We start from the raw sequence: 13,680 nt of genomic DNA, 5'->3' as shown, positions 1-13,680 counted from the left end.
CACACCAGTCAGAATGGCTAAGATCAAAAACTCAGGTGACAGCAGATGCTGGAAAGGATGTGGAGAAAGAAAATGCTCCTCTATTGTTGGTGGGATTGCAAGCTACTACAACCAACTTCTCTGGAAATCAGTCTGGTGTTTTCTTAGAAAATTGGACATAGTACTACTACCTGAGGACCCAGCTATACTGCTCCTGGGCATATACCCAAAAGATGCTCCAACATATAACAAGGAAACATACTCCACTATGTTCTCAGCAGCCTTATTTATAATAACCAGAAGCTGGAAAGAAACCAGTTGTCCTTCAACAGAGAAATGGATGTGGGAAAATGTGGTCCATTTACACAATGGAGTACTACTCAGCTATTAAAAACAATGACTTCATGAAATTCATAGGCAAATGGATGGCACTAGAAAATATCATCCTGAATGAGGTCACAAAAGAATATACACATATGGTATGTACTCATTGATTGAGTGAATATTAGCCCAAAAGCACAGAATATCCAAGATACAATTCATAGACCGCATGAAGCTCAAGAAGAAGCAAGACCAAAATGTAAATGCATCAGTCCTTCTTAGAAGAGGGAACAAAATACTCACAGGAGGAAATACAGAGACAAAGTGTGGAACAGAGACTGAAGGAAAGGCCATCCAAAGACTGCCTCACCTGGGAATCCATCCCACATACAGTCACCAAACTCAGACACTATTGCTGATGTCAAGAAGTGCATGCTGACAGGAGCCTGATATGGCTGTCTCCTGAGAGGTTCTGCCACAGCCTGACAAATATTCACATCCAACCATGGACTGAGTATGGGACCCCAGTGGAGGAATTATGGAAAAGACTGAAGGAGCTGCAGGGGTTTACAATCCTATAGGAAGAACAACAATATCAACCAATCAGACACACCAGAACTTCCAGGGACAAAACCAGAGTCACTCTTTAAAACCATTTACATATCACCAATAGAAATGTACAGATAAAGTTATATAAATATGTAGATATATGTATGTGTACAAATATACATATCACAAAATCACCAAAGAAAGATAGATTATCAAGTTAAAATTGGGGACACAGGAGAGATTCAAGGGGGGTTAACTGGGAAGGGTTAGGGAGAAGAAAGGGAGAAAGGAAGGTAATAAAACTCTACTTCAATTAAAATATATTAAAAAATAAAATAAACTGAAATAACATTCTGTTTTATATAGACAATTTTTAGTAAATAGGTCTTGAACAGATCCCAGGTAAACAAATGCTTTAGGTAATTGTTAGGCAAGTCCTCCAAGTACCATACTTTAAATATGGACCTACAAGATCACTGTTGGACTTTTTCTACATAAGTAATGAAATATAGCTTACAATTTAAGAGACTTTCCTTCACTATTACACATGGAATGAACTTATGGGGGTGGAAGAATCAGAGCACCATCAAGAATTTCAAGTATGACAGGAAAGATGGCAGTGGCTTGATGGAAAAAATGGCAGATACAATAGAGAGAAAAGTGATAGCTAACGTTATGGAGGGAAAGCCAAAACAACTTGCTATTGATTTTAATGTAACAGAGCAGTGCATTTAGGATGCTAAAAGTCATTATTATGATTATGATTATAAAATCACATGCCCATTACAACTGTAAAAACTTCACAGCATGATAATCATTAAAGGGAAAGAACAGGTATACCTAAGTCAATTTTCTCATAAAAATAAATTAAGCAGACAATTTTAACTCATTGATTTTTTTAAATCAATAAGTGTCCATTATCTTTATGAATCGATTTTTTAAATTTCATTATTCAGATAAAAATATAAAACTAGGTGCTTGTTTATGAGATATATAACTTCTCCCAGAGATATCTACTTTATTCAGTGTCAAAATGGTCATAAAAATCTTTCAGAGTAGAATCAGAAAGATCTTAAGTCTGAAAAATCTAGATAAGAATTTCTCTTCTGTATGCAAATCAGAAAAAAATCCCAAAGATTTAAGAATATAACTGATTGTCAGATAATGATTTCCAAATTGGAGTAGACAGGTTTTGAAAAAGAAAACTTTTGTTGAATATTTGACTCTGCCTCTCTCTCTCTCTCTCTCTCTCTCTCTCTCTCTCTCTCTCTCTCTCTCTCTCTCCTTTAAGTTTTTTTTCTTCCTCAGTCTCTCCTTTGCAATGATGAGGTATAGACAATTTTCTCCTCGTTTTCAATTCAATGTTTTAATTTATAATGGTTGGAAAATGTTCACTTTTAAATTAAAGCAGAAACATACAGAATTAAAAATATAAACAGTCTCTGTTGCTACTCGTTCCAAAGACAGCTGCATCTTCTCATGCAGTGCCAGCATCATCCTGTAGACAAGATGGGGAAGGTTGGTGTGAACAGATTTGGCCATTTGGGCACCTGGTTACCAAGGCTGCCATCTTCTGCTCTACACTTGGTAAAGTGGAAAATAATGTCATTAATGAAACCTTCATTGACATCAACTACATGGTCTACATGCTTCAGTATGACCCTAACCATGTCAAATTAAATGGCATAGTCAAGGCTGAGAATGAGAAGCTTGTTATCAATGGGAAGCCCATCACCATCTTCCGAGCGAGGACCCACTAACATCAAATGGGGTGATGCTGGTGCTGAATATGTCATGGGTTCCACTGGTGTCTTCACCACCATAGAGAAGTCTGGGGCCCACTTGAAGGGTGGGGCCAAAAGGGTTATCATCTCTGCCCCTTCAGCCGTGATCAGTGTGAATCACAAGAAATATGACAACTCATTCAAGACTGTCAGCAATCCACCTTACACCACCAACTGCTTAGCCTCCCTGGACAAGGTCATCCATTACAAAATTGGCATTGTGGAAGGGCTCATGACCACACTCCATGCCATCACTCCCACTCAGAAGACTATGAATGGCTCCTCTGGAAAGCAGTGGTGTGATGGCTGTGGGGCCACTCAGAACATCATCCCTGCATTCTATGGTGCTGCCAAGGATGTGGGCAAGGTCATTCCAGAGCTTAACAGGAAGCTCACTGGCATGGCCTTCCATGCTCCTATCCCCAATGTATCCATTGTGGATCTGACATGCTGCCTAGAGAAAACTGCCAAGTATGATGAATTCAAGAAGGTGGTGAAGCAGGCATCCTAGGGCCTACTAAAGGTCATCCAGTGCTACATTGAGGACCAGGTTGTCTTCTGTGACTTTAATAGTAACTCCCACTCTTCCACCATTGATGCTGGGTCTGGCATTGCTCTCAATAATAACTTTGTAAAACTTGTTTCTTGGTATGACAATGAATACAGCTACAGCAACACAGTGGTGGGCCTCATGGCCTACATGCCATCCAAGGAGTAAAAACCTAGACCACCCACCCCAGCAAGGACACTGAGAGCAAGAGAGAGGTCCTCAGTTGCAGAGGAGTCCCTGTCCCAACTCGGCCCCTAACAATGAGCATCTCCCTCACAATTTCCACCCCAGACTCCCATAATAACAGGAGGGGCCTACGGAGCCTTAAGTATTCTCTTGAATGCCATCAATAAAGTTAGCTGCACCTATCAATAATAAAAAATAAAAAATATAAACAACGAATGGCCCAGACGTGTGGGCAATCCTGAGACCACAGGGCAGGAGAGACTGTCACTTCTACCCACCATTGCCCACATCCCTGGCCCAAGAGGAAACTGAATAGGGCCTCTGGGTAGGAAGATAGGGGCAGTCAAGTTGCAGGAGTCCCTGTCGCCCAGACTGCACCCAGATCTGAACAGACACGGTCAAACAGCCCTGCACCCCAAATCCCGTGGGAGGGAGAGCTAGACATTCAGAGGGGCAGACACACCTGGGAAACCAGAGGAGAATACTCTGCCCACATTTCTGACTCTACAGGAAAACAACTAGTGCCATCAGGGCCCCCTGTGTCCAGGGACCCATAAATAGGGGCAGGCCCTTCTGGTTGCTACCTTCACAGAGAGCTGAAACCTAGACCCAAGGAGCGACTTCAGTCCTGAGACCAGAGGTAAGACCAACTTTTCTGCTCTAAGTGACCTGTCTCGTGGACTCAGGACACACTCCCCCAGGAACAACTGAAGACAAGTAGACAGGAAAGACTACACGCCTGAAAGCAGAACACTCTGTTTCCATAACTGGCTGAAAGAAAACAGGAAAACAGGTCTACAGCACACATGACACAAAGGCCTATAGGACGGTCAAGCCACTGTCAGAAATAGCAGAACAAGGTAACACCAGAGAAAATCTGATGGCTAGAGGCAAGCGCAGGAAGCCAAGCAACAGAAACCAAGACTATATGGCATCATCAGAGCCCAATTTTCCCACCAAAGCAAACACTGACTACCCAAACACACCAGAAAAGCAAGATCTAGATTTAAAATCACATTTGATCATGATGATGGAGGACTTTAAGAAAGACATAAAGAACTCCCTTAGAGAAATGCAGGAAAACACAAGTAAACAAGTAGAAGCCCTTAGAGAGGAAACACAAAAATCCCTGAAAGAATTACAAGAAAACACAATCAAACAGGTAAAGGAATTGAAAGTGGAAATAGAAACAATAAAGAAATCACAAAGGGAGACAACCCTGGATATAGAAAACCAAAGGAAGAGACAAGCATCATCAACAGAATATAAGAGATAGAAGAGAGAATCTCAGGAGCAGAAGATTCCATAGAAATCGTCGACACACCTGTCAAAGATAATGTAAAACGGAAAAAACTACTGGTTAAAAACATACAAGAAATCCAGGACACAATGAGAAGATCAAACCTAAGCATAATAGGTATAGAAGAGAGTGAAGACTCCCAACTCACAGGACCAGTAAATATCTTCAACAAAACCATAGAAGAAAACTTCCCTAACCTAAAGAAAGAGCTTCCCATAAACATACAAGAAGCCTACAGAACTCCAAATAGATTGGACCAAAAAAGAAACACCTCCCGTCACATAATAGTCAAAACATCAAATGCACAAAACAAAGAAAGAATATTAAAAGCAGTAAGGGAAAAAGGTCAAGTAACATATAAAGGCAGACCTATGCAGAATTACACCAGACTTCTCACCAGAGACTATGAAAGCAAGAAGATCCTGGACAGATGTCATACAAACCCTAAGAGAACACAAATGTCGTCCCAGGTTACTGTATCCAGCAAAACTCTCAATTAACATAGATGGAGAAAGCAAGATATTCCATGACAAAACCAAATTTACACAATATCTTGCTACAAATCCAGCCCTACAAAGGATAATAAGTGGTAAAACCCAACACAAGGAGGCAAGCCACACCCTAGAAAAATCAAGAAACTAATCGTTTTATAGTATTACAGAGCAATAATGATAAAAAAAAAACTGTATGGCATTGGTACAGAGAGAGGCAGATAGACAAGTTGAATAGAATTGAAGACCCAGAAATGAACTCACACACCCATGGGCACTTCATTTTTGACAAAGGAGCCAAAAACATCCAATGGAAAAAAGAGAGCATTTTCAGCAAATGGTGCTGGTTCAACTGGAGGTCAACCTGTAGAAGAATGCAAATCGATCCATGTTTGTCACCCTGTACAAAGCTTAAGTCCAGGTGGTTCAAGGACCTCCACATCAAACCAGATACACTCAAACTATTAGAAGAAAAACTAGGGAAGCATCTGGAACACATGGGCACTGGAAAAAATTTCCTGAACAAAACACCAATGGCTTATGCTCTAAGATCAAGAATCGACAAATGGGATCTCATAAAACTGCAAAGCTTCTGTAAGGCAAAGGACACTGTTGTTAGGACAAAACGGCAATCAACAGATTGGGAAAAGATCTTTACCAATCCTACAACTGATAGAGGCCTCATATTCAAAATATACAAAGAACTCATGAAATTAGATTGCAGGGAGACAAATAACCCTATTAAAAATGCGGTTCAGTGCTAAACAAAGAAATCACAGCTGAGAATGTCAAATGGCTGAGAAACACCAAAAGAAATGTTCAACATCTTTAGTCATCAGGGAAATGCAAATCAAAACAACCCTGAGATTCCACCTCACACCAGTGAGAATGGCTAAGATCAAAAACTCAGGTGACAGCAGATGCTGGTGAGGATGTGGAGAAAGAGGAACACTCCTCCATTGTAGGTGGGATTGCAGACTGGTACAACCATTCTGGAAATGAGTCTGGAGGTTCCTCAGAAAATTGGACATTGCACTACCTGAGGACCAAGCTATACCTCTCTTGGGCATATACCCAAAAGATGCTCCAAAATATAACAAAGACACATGCTCCACTATGTTCATAGCAGCCTTATTTATTTATATTTATGTATTTATAGCCAGAAGCTGGAAAGAACCCAGATGCCCTTCAACAGAAGAATGGATATAGAAAATTTGGTACATCTATATAATGGAGTACTGCTCAGCTATCAAAAACAATAACAGCAAATACATAGGTGAATGCCAGCAGCAAACCACTGAACTGAGAATGGGACCCCAGTTGAAGGAATCGGAGAAAGGACTGAAAGAGCTTGAAGGGGCTCGAGACCCCGATGAACAAAATGCCAACCAACCAGAGCTTCCAGGGACTAAGCCACTGCAAAGACTATACATGGACTGACCCTGGGCTCCAACCTAGGTAGCAATGAATAGCCTAGTAAGAGCACCAGTGGAAGGGAAGCCTGGTCCTGCACAAGACTGAGCCCCCCAGTGCACGTGATTGTTGGGGGAGGATGGTAATGCGGGGAGATTGGGAGGGAAGCCCATATGGAAGAGGAGGGGAGGTTATGGGGATGTTATTTAGAACCCAAAATGGAAATAACACTCAAATGTAAATAAGAAATACCAAGTTAATAAAGAAAAAGTTGGAACAAGAATATCCTTAGATGGGGATAGGGAGGCAAAGTTTAGAACAGAGGGTGAAGGAACGCCCATTTAGGGCCTGCCCCACATATGGCCCATACATATACAGCCACCAAACTAGATAAAATGGATGAAGCAAAGAAGTATAGGCTGCCAGGAACCATATGTAGATCTCTCCTGAGAGACACAGCCAGAATACAATAAATACAGAGGCGAATGCCAGCAGCAAACCACTGAACTGAGAACAGGACCCCTGTTGAAGGAATCAGAGAAAGGACTGGAAGAACTTGAAGGGGCTCGAGACCCCATATGAACAGCAATGCCAAGCAACCAGAGCTTCCAGGGACTAAGCCACTACCCAAAGACTATACATGGACTGACCCTGGGCTCCAACCTCATAGGTAGTAATGAATATCCTAGTAAGATCACCAGTGGAAGGGGAAGCCCTGGGTCCTGCCACGGCCGGACCCCCAGTGAACGGGATTCTTAGGGTAGGGCAGTAATGGGAGGAGGATTGGGAGGAGAACACCCATATAGAATGGGAGGGGGAGGGGTTAGGGGGATGTTGGCATGGGAAAGGGAATAACATTTGAAATGTAAATAAGAAATACCCAATTTAATAAAGGTGGAGAAAAAAGAAAAAAGAGAGAATATGCATGCCTTTGCTACAGTATTCTTTCTTTCTGCCCATAATTGAAAGTTTAGGTATTTTTGTGATTTCTCAATGATCTCTCATGTTCATTTCATTTTTAAAAATTATCCATTGACATTTTACTGAATGGTCCAATTTGTCCACTTTTCCTTCCAGCCCCAAGATACTGTTTTGCAAACGATCCATTCTTTTGGAAGGCTCCACAATGAGGTTTGGATTTGGTTGATTTTTTTTTTTTTCATTTCCAGCATCATTTCCTTTTGGCTGTTCTTAGGCAATTCTATTTCTTCATTGAATTCTATTTTTGTATCTTGGATTGACTTCCTTATTTTATTCAGCTAATTTTTGTCTTCTTTGAACATATTTATAATGATTTCTTTTGAATTCTTTGTCTGCAAGATTTTCCAAGCCATTCTCACTTAGGTCCATCACTGTAGGAGTATTCATTCTGGAGAGAATCAGGCTGTCTTGGTTTGTCAGGTTACTTTTGTTTCTGTGTGCTTAGAGTTGTGAATCTGGAGTAGTTTGTTAGCTCGTTTTTGTTTGTTTGTTTGTTTGTTTTAGCTCAAATCACCTTCTTATTTCAGTGTAGTCATGTATAATATTCAGGAGAGGATCGAATTGTAATATTGAGACATTGTTTTCCTTCAGGAAAGTAGTTTTGAGCAATACAGTGAGTGTCTTGGGTCTTCCTTTGAAATGCCTCTGCTATCAAAATGGATAAACACTTTCCAAGAGTTGGCACTTCCTTGCAGGTCCTCTCCTCAGATAGTTTCTGGTATGAATATTCAACTCTAGTGGCTATCTCCTGAATAAGCTCTGGTCCACTGACAGTTGGAATCAAGAAATCTTGGTTAAAAATAGATGTGTAATCAGGAGGCCTGTGGGGTCAGGAGACACAGGGCCTACTTATAAATATTAGAAACCGAGACCCAAGAGAAACAAGTCATTATAATGTGGAAAGGAGTGTATATGGTCTGCAGTATGGAGAAATGAGTCTAGAGAATCAAGAGAAATTGATAGTACTTGGAAGTAAGATGTTGTAATTTTGGGAGAAAAATCTATATGAGAAACTCAGAGAAGAAAAATCACAGAGAACATGAATTTCCTCCAGGGTGTAGAAGACCTAAGCATACCTGATTAATAGAAGATAGAGAGGTCCTAGAGGTTCTGGTGGGAAGGAACACACCTAGATGGAGAGTTATGGGGAAGGCAATTCTAAGTGGAGTTGAGCAGGCCTTTGGGGTGGAAAGGTGTAATTTTTTATGTGTTTTCTAAAAGGATTATATATATTTGGCAAGTTTAAGGTCCTACATGCTTTAATCTTATGTTATAGAAAGATTATAAAAATTTGTAGGCATATTCATTCATAATTTTAAGTACATTAAAATAATTTGTAATAAAAATGAATGATGTACTAATTTGGCTTGTTCAATACCAATATCTAGAAGAGCTCTAATTGATGAGATGAAAACAGACCTAGAAATCAGTAACCAAGAAAGAAAAAAATTCTCTACTAGGAAGCAAAAATGTTCTAGAGTTCAAGTTATTGGTTTTTTTTTTCTTTTCAGTTTACACACAGAAAATGTCAACCATTTACTCTATTTTTTTGTATGTAGCCAAAAAAACCTAAAACAAAAAAAAAAAAACAAAAAAACAACAAAAAAAAAAAGCCAGGATGGAGGATACAAGGAAAAGAGCACAAATCATGTGCAAAGATCAGGGACAGGGAGCATATCAGGCCTAGATGAACTGTGTGCTGCCAAAGCACGACACTGGAAGGTAACAGAAATCTAGACTATGGGAATGTTATCAATTCTTCTGTGCGGATACAAGATACGACCCTTCTAATGAAGGTTTGACAATATTAGCAAATAGGTCTTTACTTTTTGCCCTGACACTATATATCAAATCTAGGTACCTACCTCATAGACTCAATGACAAAAATATAGAGATACATGCATAACATATATGCATACACACATACATACATAACATACAAACCATTCTTGGTTATGCAGGCAAAGAAATCTAAGGTGACATTTACAGGTATACTCATAATTTTATAGGCAATTTATAATAGCTCTATTACAGTCGTATTCACAATAGCCAGGACATAGAATCAACCTACATGTTCATCAACAGATGAAAAATAAAAATGTGGTAATTATAACAATCAAAATTGGGTTTTATTCATCCATTAAAAATGAAATGATGTCATTTTCAGGAAAATTGATAGAGCTATAGATTATCTAACTGAAATAAGCCAGACTCAAAAGACAGAACTTATATATTATCCCTCATATATAGAAGAATATATATATATATATATATATATATATATATATATGACACGTGAATTATTTGGAGAGAAACAAAGGATAGAAAGGCAGAGAAATTGAGACCAAGAATGAATGATAGAAGAGAAAACAGTCACAATGTAGAATCTCTGACAAGGAATTGAGATTAATATACATATATAAACAATGAGGTGATGAAGGGATGACCAGTGGGAAGAGGGAGGAGGAAAAGTTAGGGTGATAGAGGCAAATAGAACCAAATCATAATCATATACACTCATGAAAATGCCATAAATCCATTATTTTTTGTATGCTTAGTGCCATCATTAAAAACAAATAAAAATATACAGCCACCCAATTAGACAAGATGGATGAAGCAAAAGAAGTGCAGAAGTGTAGATCGCTCCTGAGAGACACAGCAGAATACAGCAAATACAGAGGCTAATGTCAGCAGCAAACACTGAACTGAGAATAGGACCCTGTTGAAGGAATCAGAAAGAACTGGAAGAGCTTGAAGGGGCTCGTGACCCCTTATAAACAACAATGCCAAGCAACCAGAGCTTCCAGGGACTAAGCCACTACCTAAAGACTATACATGGACCTGACCCTGGACTCTGACCTCATAGGTAGCAATGAATATCCTAGTAAGAGCACCAGTGGAAGGGGAAGCCCTGGTCCTGCTAAGACTGAACCCCAGTGAACTAGACTGTTGGGGAGGCGGCAATGGGGGGAGGGTGGGAGGGGAACACCCATAAGTAAGGGGAGGGGGGAGGGGTATGTTTGCCCGGAAACCGGGAAAGGGAATAACACTCGAAATGTATAGAAGAAATATTCAAGTTAATAAAAAAAAACAAATAAAATACTTGTTAGGACATTAAAAATAAATAAAAGAAAAATAAATACCAAAACACAGTTACATAATGTTACCTATAAAGAATAATTTATATAAGTAATTGGTAGGGAGAAACTTTTCATGTGAAATCTAAGCACAATAATTTGATAACACATCTCTGGAGGGATTTATTTTAAGAACATAAAAGCTATCAAATTACAAAGTGTTATTAGTAGTCATTGGTGGTAGAAGCATTTATATTCTTATTCTGAAACAGTTGTTATAAGAAAAGATAAGTAGAAATTGTGTGATTTCTTTTTATTTTACCATCCCCTGTTTTCAAACTGTGATTTACAGTATGGAAGTAAGGAAATACGGATGCAAGATAGAAGTTACATAAGCACCATATACCCAAATTTAAATTGGTAACGAAAATCCATTTCCCTAGCTCTCTACTGAAATTTTCCAGAAATAATGCTCTAATCTAGTAAATGAACATCTTTTAAATGTAGAGATGGTTCTAAAATAGCATTTCATAAAGAAACAAGGGCTTCCTTTACAGAAATAGCTGGTTTATTGTCTAGGGAAGGTAGTTGTACAAGAAAACTCTATAGTAAATGCACTAATATCAAGGATATCTGAACACAGCAAATGACTCAATGATCAACATGCTGGCCCTACATAAAACAACTGGAGTATAAGAACTGCAATGACCATGATAGAGGATACACATCACACATGTCTAAATCTATTAGGTTATTATTTAAAAACTGGTCAATTTCATGCTAATACAGAACCAATTTATTTTTTTATTTTGTGATTAAAGTGAGTCAGACACTGTTCTGTATTTATATGAGAATTATAACATAGAGCAATAGGATAACAGAAAGAAAATTTTCTTTATTGAAGTTGTAATTAGAATTAGAGTATTCCCATATTATAACCCCTAACAAAGTAATATATTTAGATTTTGAGCAATAATAATTGCTACTGTAAAAAAAATCTTGATATGATCTGATTCGGAAAGGATTAATCAAAATCACCTGCTACATATTATTCTTGTCTTCAACCAAATCTAATTTGAACCAGATACAGGGTATAGATCTAAGCATCAACTCATAAATACAAAGGCAAGTTAACGCCTTGCCTATACCATAGGGTTTAAAAACAAAAGTCCATTTTGAGAATTTCTAGAGGAAGTACATTTTTTTCTCCAGCAAATAAATTATGAAGGTAAAAAGATGATCAGTGTTCTTATAGTTTTAAAAAAATCTCTGAAGTAAAAGTAATGCATTTAACTCAATTGAAGCAAATTGCAGTGTGTGTGTGTGTGTGTGTGTGTGTGTGTGTGTGTGTGCAAGTGCATGACTGAAAAATCTAAACATCAGCAAAGTATTTTATAGTAGTATAATAAGAAATTACTAGTACCTTTCCATTTAGTTTGATTCAATCTAACTTACAATATTGTTGTTATACTGTGAAATGTCACGATACTTAACAATATATATCAAATATTTACAGAGCACATGATTCAATGTCCTAAGATTTGTTTTAAAACAATATAGGATAGATACAACAAAACTATCTGGCTGGCCATTATCCAAGCAGATTGGAGGATATGTAGAGGTTTGTCATACTGTTCTCCAGGTTCATGGATCATAAGTTCCCAATAATTTTAAAAATAGAGGTCTACCTAGCAAAAGCAATAGAGAGGTAGAGGAAAGAACAAGGAAGAGGAAAGGGCTTAACATTATCTTCATCCTACACAAAAGAGAAGTCAATTATTTTATTTTATTTTATTTTTTGAAATTGAAAACCAAGAACCTCTCTGTAAGGCAGTAGCTAATCTTTGAGGAAAGAATTACCTTTCCCAGGGTCACCTAAGATCATTAAAAAATAGATTTTTATATGAACTAGCCATGGAAAGATGTTATGGTTGGGATCACCACAACATGAGAACTGTATTAAGAGTCACAGTTTTAAGAAAGTTGAAAACCATTGCTCTAGAAATCCTGACTAACAAACTCTCTAGCAAGTGTTTCAGCATTCCCTCATAAATCACATAGGACCATGCAAGGTAAAATATAGCCATAATATTAATTTAAAAGTCTTAAGCATACGGAGACAGATTCAATATTTTAGCAACTATACCACCTACCCTATTTATTTATAACATGATTTAGGGTCTCTCTCCCTTGACAAAATATTTAGAATTCCTTTTTATTTTGCTAGACTAAAGGATAGATAGATGGATTTTGAAGTAGTAGATATGATCATTAGCTTATTACTTTATTCCATTAGTATTTTTAATCATAGCACCACTTCATATTACATAAATATATGCAGCTATAATTTGTCAATTTATAATCCAAATTAAAAATGAAAAATAGTTGCTAAAAATTAAATATGATTTCTTCCTCTGCATAGCTTAGAGTAGAGAAGTGGAGACAACAAGGAATGTGGAGGCTCTGCCCTGACCTGCACAGCAGGAGTTGCAGCATCAGCTATGTTTGCTATCACAGCACTTGGTGGAATTTCCCTGCCCAAGCTGGGAGTTCGCTTTTGGCCTATTAACAGAGGCCTGTGCAGAGAAAGGCGTGAGGTGATTCACTTCGTCATTCACGTCTAGGGGCTGGGTTTATGGGTTTTGCCTTTATAAGCCTGCTGCCTTGCAATAAAGTTGAACCTTGATTAGAACTTTGTCTTGACTCCATTCTTCTCTCTCTTTGTCCTTTAATTCTCAGACTCCCATTCAAGGTATCTACATTGACTGGTGGTCATGGGTCAACTACAAAGGACAAGGTATAGATTTGGTTTTAAATTGTGATAAATACCATGGCCCAAACAAATGGGTATAAATATCAAGAATACTAGAAGAAATAATGGGACACCTCTTGGAATCTCAATTTGAAGGACATTCCTAGACAAGGAAATGGACTAAATCAATGGTTCTCAACTTGTGGGTCATAACCCCTTTGGGATCTGATATGGTTCCCTTTCACAGGGGTCACATATCAGATGTCCTGCATATTAAGATTAATAACAGTAGCAAAA

At 38.3% G+C, this 13,680-nt stretch overlaps 1 protein-coding gene across 1 annotated transcript; it reads left to right on the top strand.

Moving 5' to 3' along the window:
• Window positions 1–2,643: 2,643 nt before the first annotated feature.
• On the top strand, window positions 2,644–3,144 carry LOC116888994 (glyceraldehyde-3-phosphate dehydrogenase-like). Its single transcript, XM_032890210.1, has one exon. The coding sequence runs from the start codon at window positions 2,644–2,646 to the stop codon at window positions 3,142–3,144; it is 501 nt and encodes a 166-aa protein (XP_032746101.1).
• Window positions 3,145–13,680: the final 10,536 nt, after the last annotated feature.

The sequence above is a fragment of the Rattus rattus genome, chromosome X (assembly GCF_011064425.1).
Source record: "Rattus rattus isolate New Zealand chromosome X, Rrattus_CSIRO_v1, whole genome shotgun sequence".
In the NCBI taxonomy this organism is placed as follows: Eukaryota; Metazoa; Chordata; class Mammalia; order Rodentia; family Muridae; genus Rattus; species Rattus rattus.
The sequence above is the reverse complement of the archived record's forward strand: the minus strand, read 5'-3'. Positions and strand labels throughout refer to the sequence as shown.